The following is an 18,299-nucleotide window of genomic DNA, read 5'->3' on the forward strand; positions in this document are numbered from 1 at the left end:
AATCCACACATGCATAATTAAACACAAAGCTGGAGGGACTTAGTGAGTCAAACAGCATCTATAGAAGGAATGGACAAACTTCATTCAGTCTGAAGAAGGATCTCAACCTGAAATGTCGTCTGTCTATTTCTTTCCACAGAAACTGCTTGACCCAGTGGTTCCTCCGGCATTTAGTGTTTTGCTCAGGATTCCAGCAATCACAGTCTAATATTTCCATATTACTAATAACACCTTTGATTTCCATCTATCTCTGTAATCTCATCCAACTTGTCCATGCTAACCAAGATGCCCCATCTAAGCATACCAATTGCCCACTCTTGGCCCATATCTCTCAAACTTTTCCTATCCACATATTTTTCCAAGTGTCCTTTAAATGTTGTATTGTACCTGCCTCAACTACTTCCTCTGGTAGCCCATTCCATTTGCACACCACCCTCTGAATGAAAAAAATGCCCCTCAGGTTCCTATTAAAACTCTTCCCCATCCTCTTAAACTTATGCCCTCTAGTTCTTGATTGCCCTATCTTTGCGTTTTCAACAAATCTTTCAATTGTTAACACATGATATATAAAAAAACATTACCTGACTGCAGAGGAACATTAGTTGTCACAATGTTTGCTCCCACTCATACCTTAATGCACAAATGACCATTTTATCGAGTCAATATATTTTGATTAAAATGTAGGTTTATTCACTGATCAGATGATCACAAGAAGGGTTCGCCAAAACCAGAAAAACACATGATCATTGAATTAGTGAATTTACCTGCCTTTTTAATAAGAATGCACATCGTATTTTAAAGCATTAATCCTGCGCTCATGACCAGATCACATAACCATTTATAAAGCATCATACCGTCTTCTCCCAGGACGCCCCAGCCAGTTACATAGCAGTTTGCAGTGGCAGTGAAGATGTGAGTAGCAGCTGGTAAGCAAATTGGTTGGATGGAATCACTGAAGAAGACGGGTGTCTTCAGTTCCAGCAGTGCAATGTCATAATCTGATGTGAATTCATCGTATTTGGGGTGGGTAACAATTCTACGAATTGATCTGGTTACAATCCTGGAATTCATTCTATTCATTAACTGCAAGCCCAGATATGCAGTCCAAGCTGACGAGGTGGAATATCTATAAAAATAAGGAAACAAATAAATAATACAATCTTTCTCGTCCACTGATGCATTGATTCATCTAATAAGTATGTGAGCCATCCAGACCAGGAGACCTTGGGTTTGAATATCATTCTGCCTTGGATAACATTGAGCAGAGTAGAAGAAAAATTTATAATGTATATGGCGAATTACCAAACCGGGATGAAACAGATCTTCACAATGTCACTTAGAGTCATACTGTGTGGAAACAGGCCCATTGTTCTGCCATGCCAACCAAGATGCCACGTCTAACTTGTCCCATTTGCCTGTGCTTGGTCCATTTCCCTCTAAATCTTCTTGGCTCATACTGAAGTGGTTACATATATTTAACTGAAAACTGCAATAAGAGATCTTTGTTCTTTAGAATGGTTATCCACATTCATATCTATCTTTCAGTTTCAGCTAAGATAATAACACTAAAACTGATTTCAGTTTCCTTAGATGTAGGAAAATAACTGCAGATGCTGGTACAAATCGAAGGTATCACAAAATGCTGGAATAACTCAGCAGGTCAGGTAGCATCTAGGAGAGAGGGAATGGGTGACATTTCGGGTCGAGACCCTTCTTCAGACTGATGTCAAGGAGGGGCGGGACAAAGAAAGGATATCATATCCAAAGAAAGGAAAGCATATCCTTTCTTTGTCCTGCCCCCCTGACATCAGTCTGAAGTAGGGTCTTGACCCAAAACGTCACCCATTCCCTCTCTCCTAGATGCTGCCTGACCTGCTGAGTTACTCTAGCATTTTGTGATACCTGCAGTTTCCTTAGATTATTGTTAAAAAAAAGTTAAATTGCTCACATCGATCGCAATTGAGAATCTATAGGAGAGGACGCTGGACAAATAGTAATAGAGCTTTGAGACATCTCACAGTCAACAGGTCTAACACTCATTGCCAAAGCTCATACATTAATAATGACACTTTGCTCAAGTTCTGGAGTGTAATTCAATATTGAACTGTGTTATCAAGTAGTTAATAGTGGCAAAGTTAGCAGCAAAGTATAAAAAATTGAAATAAAACAAAAAGAAAAGAAACAAAACTATATGTGTTAGCTGTTTGCAGCCCAATGTGCAGCTGGGACCTCGAGGAACTTCAATTCCTGGAACGTAACTTTCTGGTAATTAAGTTATTGTTCTTCACAACTTTCAAATGTCACTTTATTTTTTTAAAGTTACAGATTAGCTAAGAATTCAGTTTTAAATTTTAATAATGTCATTCAGAGTCTAAATATTCCATTGCTACAATTTCTGGCACATCAGAAAACTTGGCTTCCCAATTCATAATTTTCTATTCATTAAGACTAATGGGCAAAGATTATTGGCTAGGATGTGCAATTCTCAGTACACACTTTAAGCAAGAGCAGGATGCAGGGGAAAATTTACTTCTAAAATGGACTGTGACCAGTTGAATCAAAGTACTGATCTTGCTAAAATAACAATAGGTTTGACAGGTCACAGATTCTATAAATATGACCCTCTTTAAATTTATAGATTTTATACAACAAAGCTCATGAAAAAGGCCTTTAGCCAGTCATCACTTCACTGGTTAGACAGTATATTAAGGTCCAATTCTTTGCATTCACAATTATTAAAAGTATAAATATGTTGAGCACTTCTGAGCTTGAATTTGAGCATTGCTGTCATTGAAATTTTGTTAATTTATCTGCCTAGTTAACATTAAACCAAAAAGAAAGGCTGATCAGAAAGCTGGAAATGTTAAATTGTTGGATTAAAAAACATTTCTGAAAATAAATAGGAAGGAACTGCAGACGCTGGTTTACACCGGAGATAGACACAAAATGTTGGAGTAACTGGCTGTATCTTTGGAGAAAAGGAACAGGTGACATTTCAGGTGAAGACCCTTCCTCAGACAGGAGGAATCACAGAGGGAAAGCAGTGAGAGAGGGTGTTGCAGAATGCCCGTCGGAGAGAGAAGGGGAATTTCTTCAAAATAGGCATGCCTTGAGGAGATTTCGTAGTGGAGCAGCCAAAATGTGCAGGAAGGAACTGCAGATCCTGGTTTACACTGAAGATAGACACAAAAAGTCTGAAGAAGGATCTCGACCCGAAATGTCACCTTTTCCTTTTCTCCAGAGGTGCTGCCTGACCCGCTGAATTACTCCAGCACTTTGTATCTATTTCTGAAAATAACTTCTGCTGTCCTCACAAACTGCAAATGAATCATAGAGTCATACAGCACAGAAACAGGCACGTCAGCCCAACTCGTCAAAGCCAAACGAGATGCCCCATCTAAGCTAGTCCCATTTGTCCACATTTGGCCCACATCCCTCTAGACCTTTCCTATCCTATGACAATTATGTTATGTCAACGTACCGTATGGAGTCAGAGTCTTGGAAGCAATGGCCAGCTGAAACAAGCCAACGATTGGAGACAATAGATGCACCGCATACGTGTCCGTACAATCCCATTTGCAGACTAACTTGCCAAGGCCACTTTCCATTCCTGGCATCTTCACCCCCAACTATTTTTGTTTTCTTGGTTGGGCTTGTTCCACATCCTGAAACAAATTTGGAGGTTTGTATTTTTCTTTCTGTATTCAAGCAAGTTTATTTAATTTTTAAATAAGCCAAGAATTGTTTCTTTTACATAAGGTGCAATAATTTCACAATTGATTGAATGGTTTAAAGAAAAACTGCAGTATGCCTTTCTATGCCAGTTTACCATTAAAATTCAACTAGTTATCAATGGGTAGCTAATCTCCAGGTAAACTCACGGCCCAGGATTTGAGGGAGAGTGGCAGAGAAGCAGTCTATCTTACCCCATGTATCTTGCTATCTTGACTATCTTACCCCATGAGAGGAACTTCGATGTAGGAATATTAAACTCTAGAAACCAGAGTCACTAATTCGACTCTGGGCCGTAGCCTGTGATCTGACACCAGCCTTTTCCAAGAGTTCAGCGTGGGAGTGAAAAGTTGCTACTATTTCCCACCACATGCTGAGTCAGAGGAGGCACAGGAAATGAAACAACGTGCTGGAATAACTCAGTGGGTCAGGCAACTTCACTGGAGGACATGGCTAGGTGACATTTCGGGTTGAGACGCGACCTGAAACGTCACATATCCATGTCCTCCAGAGATGCTGCTTGACCCGCTGTGTTAATCCAGAACTTTATATATTTTTTGTAAACTAGTATCTGCAGTTCCTTGTTTCTACAAGACATGACATCATACATACTCCATTATTTTTTAATGGAGAAGGAAGGTGACAAGAGACTGAAGTAATTGTTAATTTAGATTTTAGGTATTTTAAGGCACTTTTAAATATTTTAAAGTATTTATAGATATAACATTTTTTTAGAGTTTTTAATCATTATTTTGCATGACCAATAACACCTTGAAACAGTGCTTTACAATCGCCCCATCTGTTCCTTTTAAATTTGATATACATATATTAATCTGAGTGGTAAAATACTGCCAGAATTGCACAGATACAACTTAATGACAAGCATTGTCAAAGCAAATATAGATAAAAACATCTAGCATAGTGTAATAATAAGATTCATATTTAATATTATTAAAACACCATGAAAAAGCCAGCCATAAAGTCACTTAACTAAGATAATGTCACACAATGTTTCCTGAATTACTGGCATTCAGGGTTTGAACAGATGAATCATCTTATTGAGAACATGTACACAATGTTCAGAGACTGCCATTATCTGTAAGAATTCTTTACTAGATTATTAGTAAGTTTAAAAAAACAAACATCTGTGACTTGTTAAGATGAACAAAGGATAATTGTGTATATGATGAAACAGAAGGAAGGATTCATGTTACTGTGATTCTGTGGCATCATCTTTTATTGCTATGAGAGAGACTAATTAAAATATTTCCAACAACGACGACTCTTGATTGCGATATCTTCTATACCGCTTCCACAGTTTACCTCAACATACCACAGCCTGATTCGTCCGAACCATCCTGGCAATCCCTTTTCCCATCACACTCTGGATTAATTTTGTTCACACATTTTCCATTGTGGCACTTATATGAATACAAGGAGCAACCTTTATGGACTGAAGGAAAGACCGCTGGTGAGACGTCGCACATTCAAAGAACAATGGATGCAAATTACTTTTCATGAAGTGAAAAAAACTTCATAAAAGTTATTTCAAGTTCATTCAGAAGCTAAACAATTGCATGAAAAATACTGGGTACTTATAAATTGTAGACGGTACAAATTAAATGAGAATCCAGCTCGACAGCGACATCTACAGACACATTGGGAAGATAGAATTTTTTCAAATGTGAATGATTTTTAGTGTCAGAGAGAGAGAGGTGCTTGCTCTCAAACATTTCATGCAAAATTCAAGAAAATGAATAACTCTCTCGTTCATTGTTTGTATGGTAATTAATAACTGGCTTGTGATTAAACCCATACAGTTAGCCCTCACTACGCAAATATTTTCCACATCAAACAAATAGTGACATGGGTTACGATGAGCCAATAGCACTAGCTGACATCATCCCCTTTAATACCAATAGCTCACCTCGGTAGTTTCAACAACTTTCCATGATCGTATACAGTATTGAACATTAAATCCACTGCAAAAACAATTAATCTGCGACGTACACCCTCAAAGAATCATGTTTTCTTTTTCATTTTGAGAAATGCGAACATTTTGGAGAATTCTTGGAGAACATTAACTGTGATCCATGAACAAAGCAAATTGATAGGCAGGGTGCAGAAACTAATGCTAAAGCCTCAAAGTTGCAGTGATCCAGGTCTGATCCAAGTCTCTACTGCTGACTATGTGGAACTTGCACGTTCTCCTTCTGATCGCATGGTTTGCCCACATTCCAAGGATATGACATGTTAACTGCTTGCTGTGTATTGCCTCTGATGTAGGTGGTTAGTAGGAGAATTGGGGAAAGGTTGCTGGGCATCAAACAGAGAGTGTGTTATAGGCCGTCCCCGGGGTAACATTTTGTTTTTACAGAAGTTTTGTTAATTATTAACTCAATTAAGTTGTGAATACATTTATGCTTATTTTTATTTTGGAGAAAATGGTAATATTATGCACAATTATATTTTATAATTATATGTTATTTTTGGCAAGGTTGCCTTACATTTATGATTTTGCTCACATTTTGGTGCTTTTGCAGTTTAAAAAAATGTTAACAAATTCTTTAATCTAATTTAATGAAATTTAACTAGAATTATGACATGTATCCCCAAAATTGGAACTGCAAGATCTTACTGCTTCTTTTTAGTCCACGGTATTCTGAGTTAGTAGCCCACAGGGCACCATGGGTCAATATTCATGTGTAAAGGATTATATCTTGATGGTAAGTCATAATTTGCAATGTTTAGGCACCACAGAGGTGGTAGCTTCTGTGCTATTACTCCTGGTGACTAATGCTGTGAGAAGCTCATTTATGAAATTCACATCATAAAGTTTATCATTACAAATCCATTTTTGTCCTGTAAAAGTCAGTAAAATCAAAGGGTTATTGACCAATTTATGTGTGCATTGAACCAGGTTATTTATTCCTACATGGATTATAAGAAAACAAGGAAATTTAAAGTTAAATATATAAACACGTACGTGTCCTTGTGCAGTTTAGTTCATCACTTTCATCTGCACAATCATTTATTCCATCGCAAACAGATCTGTGGCGAATGCAGGTACCACTTGGGCATGTGAGGTAGCAATCTGCAATACCGAACACATATGATAGTGGTGATGTTCACAATAGCAACAAAAAAACGTCAAATATCACTAAGGCCAAAATATAGTTAGACTATTCAGGGTTGGTACATTCCAATGATGGGAAGTAATCTTGGATTGTTGTCAATTAAGAATAGGTATTAAAAGATAAAGAACATGGGCTGTCTATTCCCTTTCACTCTTTTATACTGTTGCATAAAATGAAGACTGATGTGCAATTAAATCAGGTAGAAATGGAATTGGCCATCAAAAGAACATATTTCTCCCACCACCCCAGTCACCCTGCTCTTGCTGCTCCTTTGTACGTCATTTCCCATCCCCAAGTCCATATTCACCTTTTATTCCCCCCTCTCCTTCCCCTCCTCCATGTCCCATTCCACCTCTATACCTCCTTCCAGCTTTGCATTTCACTCCTCCTCTTCTCTCCTTATCCAACACTCTTTTGTCTTCTTTTCATCTTTAGTCGTTGTCACTTACTCCACCGACCAGCCAATCAGCCCATTCTGACCTGTATTCACCTATCATATGCTAGGGTTAGTCCCATCCTCAGCTCTTTTCCAGCTTTTGCCTCACTATTCCATGAGCCTGAACGGTACCAACCAGAAACGTAGATGCTGCCTGACCTGCTGAGTTCCCCCAGCACTTTGTGTTGTGCTCATCAAAAGAACAGATTGAGATTTTAATTTTATATGCAGCAGCTTCAATTATGCATAGAAATTACATAGGGTTATTATTTATCCCATGGATAGATATCAATAAACTGATCTAACAGCCCTTTTACCAAAAAAAAATGGTGCAACAATTCATCTGAATTTTGGTTAAGGAAGCTTTGAAAAATGGGAACCCATAATGAAAATTTTAGATGGGATATCAATTAAAGTTAACCAAATAATAACCTTTGGGGCATTAAATTGTGTCGACATTTTGGCAAGTAGGTAACAAAATAGATCCATTTATCACTTGTGAAGAACAAATGGCAATTATAAAGAGGGTGTATCATGGGGTAGGATTGCGATGTGTTTGTTGATTTGTGTCTTTCAGAGGTGCATGATTTATAATTGTTACAAGACCATTCTGAAGAAAGAATAATGAGTAAGTGCTTGCAATAGTAAACAACTCATCAAAGGGAGATTCTGTATATAAGGTGCAGATTAATCTTTGTTCGGTGAGCAATCTGTTAGATTGCTCCCAGTGATTACTGTATTGACTCTCTTAAAGTCTTGAGTGCCTTACCCGATCTTCATGGTGTGTTTTAAAGTCATCTGAGCATAACAGATCGGATAAAAGAAGGCTTTCAACACTTAAGGTAAGAGCAAGGTTTTCCCTGGGTCTCTTGGGGAAGTGAAAGGAAGAGAAGGTAAGGGAAAGTACGAAGAGGGAAATTTTACAAATTTCCAGAGTAAAGGAAAAGGAGATAATCTAAGGAAACATGGGACAAGGAGGAGGCAAGATATTGGAACCACCTAAAGGAACATTGGCATTTTACATGTAATTTGGAACATCTAAGGACTTGCAAGTGGCTAGACCACTTGAGGTGATTTTCTTGAGGTGTGTATGACTATTTTACTTTGAGTGAGAATTGTATCGCTTTGAGTGCATGAATATCTGTGAGATTCAGCATATGGCAAGAGGTGTGGCAAATTTTGAATGAATTTTGATTTGTATGTAAATAAGTTAAAAAAAGGTATGAAGTGAGTTAAAAGATTGTTACTCGTTTGTAGGACTGATTCTGGGAGATGAGTTCAGATGAAATACAATGTCACTGAATGATTCTGGTCCTCTATAGTGAAATATATTTGTAGTGTCTCTTGTATTTTAAGTGATGGTGTCTCTTTAAGAAGTTGTGCAAGTTATGTGGGGTCGGAGCCACACATCCACCTTTTCTTTCCCTTTGTTCTTTGGATACGTGTTACAAGCTATCAATGTGGAAATTAACAGTTTATTCTTTGTGCAGGAAGGAACTGCAGATGCTGGTTTAAACCGAAGATAGACATAACAAGCTGGAATACCTCAGCGGGTCAGACAGCATCTCTGAAGAAAAGGTGTAGGTGACGGGTCGAGACCCACTGTTACTCCAGCTTTTTGTGTTTATTCTTTGTTTTCTCTTACTAATGCTAATACTGTTAGCATATGGCCATATTACTATTGAAAGGTGTCCACCATTAAACCCAGCCTCTCTCCTCCCTCCTGAACAAGATAGACACTCATGATTGCCTTGAGGTTGTCTCAGTCGAAGCTAGACCTCGGCCAGATCTTTTAAAGACCGCCATCGCAAATGGTGATCTGGAATATTTTGTCGATGGAACGGTATCCCATGATCATAAAGGTAATTCTGTCTTACCTTATGCAGCATGTACCCAGCAACAGGTGATCAGCAATGCTCCTTTACCTTCCCATTACTCAACACAGCAAGCTGAGTTACATGCTTTAACCAGGGATTGTTTTTTAGCCCAAGGATTTGGTGTAAATATGGACTCTCGCTATGCCTATGGGGTGGTGCATGATTATGCAACACTGTGGAAACTGAGGGGTTAACTCACTTCTGCAGGAGCCCCACATTTGTAGTGGCCCTTTCATAGATACCCTTCTCCATGCTCTCGAAAAGCCTGAATGAATTGCTGTGATAACGTGTGCCTCCCATACACGAGCTACAGATACGGTCTCAAAGTAATGATATGGCTCATAAGGTCACCAAAAGTGCTTCCATGAGGCCCTTTATCACCCATTCTTCCCTTCACCATCTTATGATTTCCCTTGGAATCCCGACAGATTTATTAAGGGACTTTCAGGAAACTGCCCCTAAACAGATGTTCCCCTATTTAATGGCTGTTGCTTATGGGCAAATTCACATGAGCAAAGGGGACATGATTAAATTAGTGTACAAACACTGGTATGCACCGGGATTGTCTTTCACAGCAACAAGATACTGCACAAGATGTGCAGTTTGTCAGAACAGCCTTCAGGCTATTAAACACTACAACTTCCAAATAAGCTCTGAACGACAAAGACTTGGTTTTGTCTTTTTGCACAAATATTGTGTGTGTGCGCATGTGCGTGTGCAACATTTTTTCTCTTGTTTATTACATTGTTTACAGTGCACTATGTTTACATATTCTGTTGTACTGCTGCAAGTATGAATTTCATTGTTCTAACAGGGACATATGACAATAAAACACTCTTGACTCGAAGTATACAGTGGAAATAATGCAAAAAGTTTGCATGGTGCTGGGAGTTAAACAGAAATTACATTGGTTGTATCACCCACAATTATTAGGTATGGTGGAGGCACAATGAGGTGATCAAGGACAAATTGGCAAAATATTGTCACGAAACTGGGCCAGCCACACAACCACCATGGGGAAGAAGGTACAGGAGCCCCTTGAATACTGCATAACATTAACCACTACCTCAACTATGATCTATTATGGCCTTTGTTTTGGTTGCATTATTGGCTTAGGTTTTGCACTGTTACAGTTTGGTAACCTGGTAGTACTGTTTATCAATTTATTGCAGTGTTGATTATTGTTGTTTTTTTTGCATCAATGGACCAGTAAAGCTGCAGCACGTAAGAATCTCATTGTCCCATTACCAGTACACAAGACAATTAAACACTCTTGACTCTTGAAGAACTTGCACCAATGCAAACACTTTATTCTAAAACTTCCGTGCAGTATTTATTTAACCATATAGATGTGTATATTATATTAAAATTTCACATACAGAAATGACACTCAGGCAATGCCAGAATAGAATGAATAGAAAGGAAAACTTAGGAAGGTACACGATCCAAAATTGCTAGTTTTTCTGCCTCCTGTTTAAATTGAAAACTACGGAGAATTCATTGCAACTTTGGTATCCTGTGTGTCTCTTCACAACATCATTTACGTTTCTGTCAGAACATCCTGACCAATCTACAGTATGCTGCACATCCATTGACTTAGAAAGTTAAGGCTAGTTACAGTTAAGTCCATATCAGTTCACCTCCTTTTAGATCACGCATCTATAAGTTCCCTAGTTTGCCCTGAAAAAATGGATTCCATTATTTTATCAAGATTGGAAGAATGCTTAAGGTTATAATCCTCTGGACAGTTTCCTACCTGTACGAAATAGATACCATCTCATGAGATCTCAACTGAAGAGTCAAGAGTATTTTATTGTCCCATGTACCGAAACAGAACAATGAAATTCTTCCTTGCAGCAGAGGCGCGACAGGTTTGTAAACACAGTACTCAATAGCTAATCATTAGGTCATAAGGGATAGGAGTAGAATTAGGCCATTCGGCCCATCAAGTCTACTCCGCCATTTAATCATGGCCGAAAAATGAAGTCCAATATCGTGCAAAAACAAAACAGAGCCTGAAGTCCCTGTGCAATCAAGGCAGCTTGTAGTTCGGAGTTTAGTTGGAGTTCATAATGTTCGATAGCCTGATGGTTTTTGGAAAGAAGCTGTTCCTGAACCTGGACATTACAGACTTCTATATCTTTTTGCTGAAGGCACGATTGAAAAAAAATGTCTTCTATCAGCAGCTTACATACTGCAGACTTATTCTTAAAACAGAAAGATTTCATCTCACTTTATTTTTGAACTGTAATGAAGGAAGCACCGTGTTGTGGATACTATACAAGCTAAAGAGCTGTTAATACAAAAAAACATGGAGAGAACTTACTGCACTTTGATTCATCACTGCCATCCAGACAATCGGTCCATCCATCACAGTGACTCCTTACAGAGATACATGATCCATCCTTGCATTTAAATTGGTTTGGGCATGCTGGTCAAATATTAAACGTTGTACTTTTGGTGAAATGGTCTAATTCTTCCACAATAAAAATTTCAGATGCAATATGTACCTGAGCAAAGGACTGTGACAAAGTGTTTATTCCAGAACAAATATGATACTCCGTTCAAAGGAAATGTCTTGTAATTGCAGGGTGTTCTTTACAAGAGCAAAACATCCCAAAAAACCTCCAATGAAGTACTTCTGAATTACTGCTGTAATGCTTGTAATAGCAATATGATAGGAGCTATTGTTTGAAAAATAAAATATTAGCTGGGAAGACAGGGGCAACTTCCATGAACATATACCAGGAGATTTTCCACTTTCACTTGAGAGATCAAAGGGGACCTCGGTTTAAGGACCAGTGATGGAAATGGGGGGGTTGGCAGGGGGACGGCGTTCCCCTAGTTTTAGACAATAGACAATAGGTGCAGGAGTAGGCCATTCGGCCCTTCGAGCCAGCACCGCCATTCAATGTGATCATGGCTGATCATTCTCAATCAGTACCCCATTCCTGCCTTCTCCCCGTACCCCCTGACTCCGCTATCCTTAAGAGCTCTATCTAGCTCTCTCTTTAATGCATTCAGAGAATTCGCCTCCACTGCCTTCTGAAGCAGAGAATCCCACAGATTCACAACTCTCTGACTGAAAAAGTTTTTCCTCATCTCAGTTCTAAATGGCCTACCCCTTATTCTTAAACTGTGGCCCCTTGTTCTGGACTCCCCCAACATTGGGAACATGTTTCCTGCCTCTAACGTGTCCAACCCCTTAATAATCTTATACGTTTCGATAAGATCCCCTTTCATCCTTCTAAATTCCAGTGTATACAAGCCTAGTCGCTCCAGTCTTTCAACATATGACAGTCCCGCCATTCCGGGAATTAACCTAGTAAACCTACGCTGCACCCCCTCAATAGCAAGAATATCCTTCCTCAAATTTGGAGACCAAAACTGCACACAGTACTCCAGGTGCAGTCTCACTAGGGCCCTGTACAACTGCAGAAGGACCTCTTTGCTCCTATACTCAACTCCTCTTGTTATGAAGGCCAACATTCCATTGACTTTCTTCACTGCCTGCTGTACCTGCATGCTTCCTTTCAGTGACTGATGCACTAGGACACCCAGATCTCGTTGTACGTCCCCTTTTCCTAACTTGACACCATTCAGATAATAATCTGCCTTCCTATTCTTACCACCAAAGTGGATAACCTCACACTTATCCACATTAAACTGCCTCTGCCATGCATCCGCCCACTCACACAACCTGTCCAAGTCACCCTGCAACCTCATAGCATCCTCCTCACAGTTCATACTACCACCCAGCTTTGTATCATCTGCAAATTTGCTAATGGTACTTTTAATCCCTTCATCCAAGTCATTAATGTATATTGTAAATAGCTGCGGTCCCAGTAGTCACTGCCTGCCATTCTGAAAGGAACCCATTTATCCCCACTCTTTGCTTTCTGTCTGTCAACCAATTTTCTATCCATGTCAGTACCCTACCTCCAATACCATGTGCTCTAATTTTGCCCACTAATCTCCTATGTGGAACCTTGTCGAAGGCTTTCTGAAAGTCGAGGTACACCACATCCACAGGCTCTCCCCTGTCAATTTTCCTAGTTACATCCTCAAAGAATTCCAGAAGATTAGTCAAGCATGATTTCCCCCTTCATAAACCCATGCTGACTCGGAACGATCCTGTTACTACTATCCAAATGCTCCGCAATTTCGTATTTTATAATTGACTCCAGCATCTTCCCCACCACTGATGTAAGACTAACTGGTCTATAATTTCCCGTTTTCTCTCTGCCTCCTTTCTTAAAAAGTGGAACAACATTAGCTACCCTCCAATCCACAGGAACTGATCCTGAATCTATAGAACATTGGAAAATAATCACCAATGCGTCCACAATTTCTAGCGCCACCTCCTTAAGTACTCTGGGATGCAGACCATCAGGCCCTGGGGATTTATCAGCCTTCAGTCCCATCAGTCTACCCAACACCATCTCCTGCCTAATGTGGATTTTCTTCAATTTCCAGCTCGGGTTTAATGAGTACTGCAGAAAGATTCGAGTCGTTTAGCACTTTATTCAACTCAGACGAAAACAATTTGTTAACTGCCACTGTTAGTACTTGCTAACAGCCAGTAGTTAACAGGTAGTAGTTATACAATGTGTCATCAATACATCGATCCACATTTCTCAGTAAATGTAATTGTGTTTTGACCATGTATTAATGACACCGCGTTCCTTTGAATAAAATTCAAGGGAGAATTTCTTAAACTCACTGTCAGGGCTGCCGGACCGCGAGCACGGGCTCAGATAAAGTCACATTATTCTATTATTTCACGTTATTTTATTTGCCGCTCTGCCGCTGTGCCTCTGTGCCTCTCTGCCGCTGTGCCTCAGTTGTTTCAGTTAAATTAGAATGGATGGGGAGAAAATTAAATAAGTAGTACCAATAGTCTTTTCCAGCCTAAATCGTGAGTGGTGAATATTTTATTGTGGGTAGTTTTATTTAGCAAAACAATAGTGCAAGCAGAAATATTTTATTATATATCACTATCAAATATCTATAAATTTCAGATTTGTGTACCCCTGTGAAAATGAGCATATTGAGATATTTGAAAGACAGCGTCTTCAGATCGATGAAGAAGTAAATGATAATGAAAACACAGCCAGAAAAGAAGGCAAAATTACTTGAAAATGATAATGTAACTGATGCAGCTGTTTCGCCTGATGCTGTATGTGAAGACATTTCAAAAGATATTGAAAAATGTGAGCTTTCCGACTGTTGGTCACAAGAAATGTACCTAAACAAAAAGAAAGAATATCCCTGGCTAATTGTTAAAAACAGAAAACTAGGATGTAGTGTATGCAGCAAGTGTCATTTTGGACTTGAACGAACACAAGGAATTCACTTGTCTCGTGAGTGGTGCAGTGTTAATGTAGTAGGAGTGATGACAAAGCAAAACAGTTAATGAGTTTAAGAAAAAAGATTTTTAAGCACAAAAATAGTGAAGCTCATATCAGATGCCAAAAAAGCAATGAAACAGCTGAAAAAAAAGCAATCGAAAATGTAGTGTATATGTCACTGAAAAAAGACGAAGCAAAAACAGGTTGAGTTTTTAGAACTGTATATAATATTGTACACAAAGGTAGGCCCTACACAGATATGTCTTCTGATATTGAACTGCAAGAAAGAAACGGCATCGACACTCTCATAAGTCATGTGCAGATGTTTCTCACCACATAGGGAACCAGATGCGAAAGACAGTGGTGGAAAATATAATTTCAAAACAATCTAAAATGTCTATTATGATTGATGAATCTACTACTATTAATGGGAAAACTGTTCTAGTAGTCTGCTTGAGAGCAGCAGTTGGTGAATCTTCCCAACCTATATCATTCTATTTTGACTTAGAACATATGAAACTTGGTGCAAATGCAAAATCTATATATGATGGGCTTCTAAGTTGCTTACAAAGAGGTGGTTTTTCAATACAGTACCTAAAACAAAATGTGATATCACTTGTAACTGATGGTGCATCAGTAATGTTAGGACAAAATGCAGGGGTTGCAAGACTATTTCAGAAGATTCACTTTTTACCTTTGGGGATAATGATGTAGAAGAAATGGCAGAACAATTTGGCTTAAATGGTCAGCTTTGTGTCAGAGCCTTCAGAGAATTCAAAGAATCTAAAGGGAAGATAGTTTCTGCAGATTTTCAGCAGCTGGTAACAGCTGTAAATACAATTCCGGTATCAACAGCAGAATGTGAAAGAAGCTTCAGTGGCATGAATTTCTGCATGTCACCACAACATGCAAGACTTCAAACTGATCATCTCTCAACTCTTCTATTTATTAAGTTGGTGGGACCTCCTCTGTCAAAATTCAACCCCGAAGAGTATGTGAGAACATGGCTTCTTAGTGGCAGAAGGCGTGCTGAAGAAACGGCATGCAGAAAGAAAGAGGTGACAGAAAAAAATGGAGATTATATATTATTATGGAACATTTTGTAATGTAAGCAGAGAGAGAGAGAGAGAGAGAGAGAGAGAGAGAGAGAGATGCCAGAAAGCAGCTATGACATATAATACACAATAAACTATATTATAAATACACAATAAACAAGTTATGCATTCTTGTACTCTTACATGGGTATGACCGCACATAAAAAAATCCCCCCCCCCCCCCTTCTTTCCCAACCTCAGCCTCACGGACCTTAGAGTACCCCTTGTTCCTAAAACCCATTTCCATCACTGTTAAGGACAACTGAAAGTTGGTACTATCTGCAATGACTTAGATGAAGGGATTAAAAGTACCATTAGCAAATTTGCAGATGATACTAAGCTGGGGGGTAGTGTGAATTGTGAGGAAGATGCAATAAGGCTGCAGGGTGACTTGGACAGGTTGTGTGAGTGGGCGGATACATGGCAGATGCAGTTTAATGTAGATAAGTGTGAGGTTATTCACTTTGGAAGTAAGAATAGAAAGGCAGATTATTATCTGAATGGTGTCAAGTTAGGAAGAGGGGATGTTCAACGAGATCTGGATGTCCTAGTGCATCAGTCACTGAAAGGAAGCATGCAGGTACAGCAGGCAGTGAAGAAAGCCAATGGAATGTTGGCCTTCGTAACAAGAGGAGTTGAGTATAGGAGCAAAGAGGTCCTTCTACAGTTGTACCGGGCACCTGGAGTACTGTGTGCAGTTTTGGTCTCCAAATTTGAGGAAGAATATTCTTGCTATTGAGGGCGTGCAGCGTAGGTTCACTAGGTTAATTCCCGGAATGGCGGGACTGTCGTATGTTGAAAGGCTGGAACAATTAGGCTTGTATACACTGGAATTTAGAAGGATGAGGGGGGATCTTATTGAAACATATAAGATAATTAGGGGATTGGACACATTAGAGGCAGGAAACATGTTCCCAATGTTGGGGGAGTCCAGAACAAGGGGCCACAGTTTAAGAATAAGGGGTAGGCCATTTAGAACGGAGATGAGGAAGAACTTTTTCAGTCAGAGAGTGGTGAAGGTGTGGAATTCTCTGCCTCAGAAGGCAGTGGAGGCCAGTTCGTTGGATGCTTTCAAGAGAGAGCTGGATAGAGCTCTTAAGGATAGCGGAGTCAGGGGGTATGGGGAGAAGGCAGGAACGGGGTACTGATTGAGAGTGATCAGCCATGATCGCATTGAATGGCGGTGCTGGCTCGAAGGGCTGAATGGCCTACTCCTGCACCTATTGTCTATTGTCTCTTGTCTATTGCAACACGTTCTCAGATCTGAAAAATCGGCATTGATCTTTGTGCCAGGGCTCTGGAAAGGAACTTCAACAGTTACCTGGATCAGTGGCAAAAATGCAGTGCACGTTGTTATTGCCAAAACTGCAACTTGAATTTAGGGTAGAAGCAGCACGGATATTCTTGGCAATTATGACTTGATTAAATTAAAGTACTAGGTATCCGTATCTTTCGTTTAGATGGATAAAAGTAATGTCTTTTCTGACAGTGCACACCAGTACAGCACACCGCCACCTCTATAAAGTTAAAAACTAGATTTTCAGATTTTTAGAATTATAATTTGATGTTATATTTTTTAAGTTATTAGTTTATTAAATTAGAAGTTAATTTGTCACAAAATAAAAACAGATGACATTATATTGATGGGTAAAAAATGTTAATAAATGCAGCTTAATTTTTAATTGATTTTTGTCTACAAAAAAGACGGGATAGAAGCATAAAATTCTTGCAAATCTATCATGCTAAGGATCAAGTTTACTTACGATCCCCATAGCTGAAAGCTCTGTATTCCAAATAAAATCCTTTCTGGGTAACTGACTGATCAGAGGAAAATTTAATTTTGACAGATCTTCCATATATCTTGTGAAAACCACCCTCAGTTAATCGATTGCAATATCTATGGAAGAAAAGGGGTGATTAAGTGAAATGTGTCACATTTCAATATTACATTTAATATTAAACAAGTAACGCAAATCCCTTTCAAACTCATGGTTTATTATGAACATATGTCAGCATCACTCTATTACCTTATTTCTGTCTATCTGATTGGTCTCAGCCCGCATATTGTAACTTGGGTCTGGGTATTCTATGCTGCTGCAGAGTTCCTCATGAAGGTCAATGAATCCTTGATGGCGCCCCTTCACTTTGGGAGAGAGGTGCATCAAGGATGACCCATGTGTGGACAGTTATCCAAATACAGGGATGAGGACAGCCCTGTGTTCCTACATTCAACACCAACACCATTGTCAAGTTTGCAGACGACACTACGGTGATCGGGCTTATCACCAACAGGGATGAAACAAACTATAGAGCGGAGGTGCAGAACCTGGCGGACTGGTGCTCAGATAACAACCTGTCCCTAAATACCACCAAGACCAAGGAGCTGATCATCAACTTCCGTAGGTCACATAACGGGGAATATGCCCCGATCTCTATCAACGGGGACAGTGTGGAGAGAGTGTCCAGCTTCAAGTTTCTGGGCACTCACATTTCGGAGGACCTAACATGGTCCAATAACACTGCTGCGCTGGTCAAGAAGGCACAACAAAGACTGTTCTACTTAAGAACACTGAAAAAGTCTGGTCTACCACAACAGCTGCTGATGACATTCTACCGCTGCACCATAGAGAGCATCCTAACGCATGGCATCCCTGTGTGGTACCTCAGCTGCA

At 39.4% G+C, this 18,299-nt stretch overlaps 1 protein-coding gene across 1 annotated transcript in view; it reads right to left on the bottom strand.

The window, feature by feature from the left end:
• Positions 1-18,299, bottom strand: part of LOC144598644 (transmembrane protease serine 9) — a 117,088-nt gene that overhangs the window by 80,945 nt on the left and 17,844 nt on the right. Inside the window, exons 11-16 of the mRNA XM_078408854.1 lie at positions 17,391-17,524; positions 11,509-11,613; positions 6,719-6,826; positions 5,066-5,185; positions 3,482-3,665; positions 855-1,126 (exon numbers count right to left, since the gene is read on the bottom strand). Of these exons, the coding sequence (XP_078264980.1) occupies positions 855-1,126; positions 3,482-3,665; positions 5,066-5,185; positions 6,719-6,826; positions 11,509-11,613; positions 17,391-17,524 (923 nt within the window). The remainder of the gene's footprint in view (positions 1-854; positions 1,127-3,481; positions 3,666-5,065; positions 5,186-6,718; positions 6,827-11,508; positions 11,614-17,390; positions 17,525-18,299) is intronic.

This window comes from Rhinoraja longicauda, chromosome 12, assembly GCF_053455715.1.
Source record: "Rhinoraja longicauda isolate Sanriku21f chromosome 12, sRhiLon1.1, whole genome shotgun sequence".
In the NCBI taxonomy this organism is placed as follows: domain Eukaryota; kingdom Metazoa; phylum Chordata; class Chondrichthyes; order Rajiformes; family Arhynchobatidae; genus Rhinoraja; species Rhinoraja longicauda.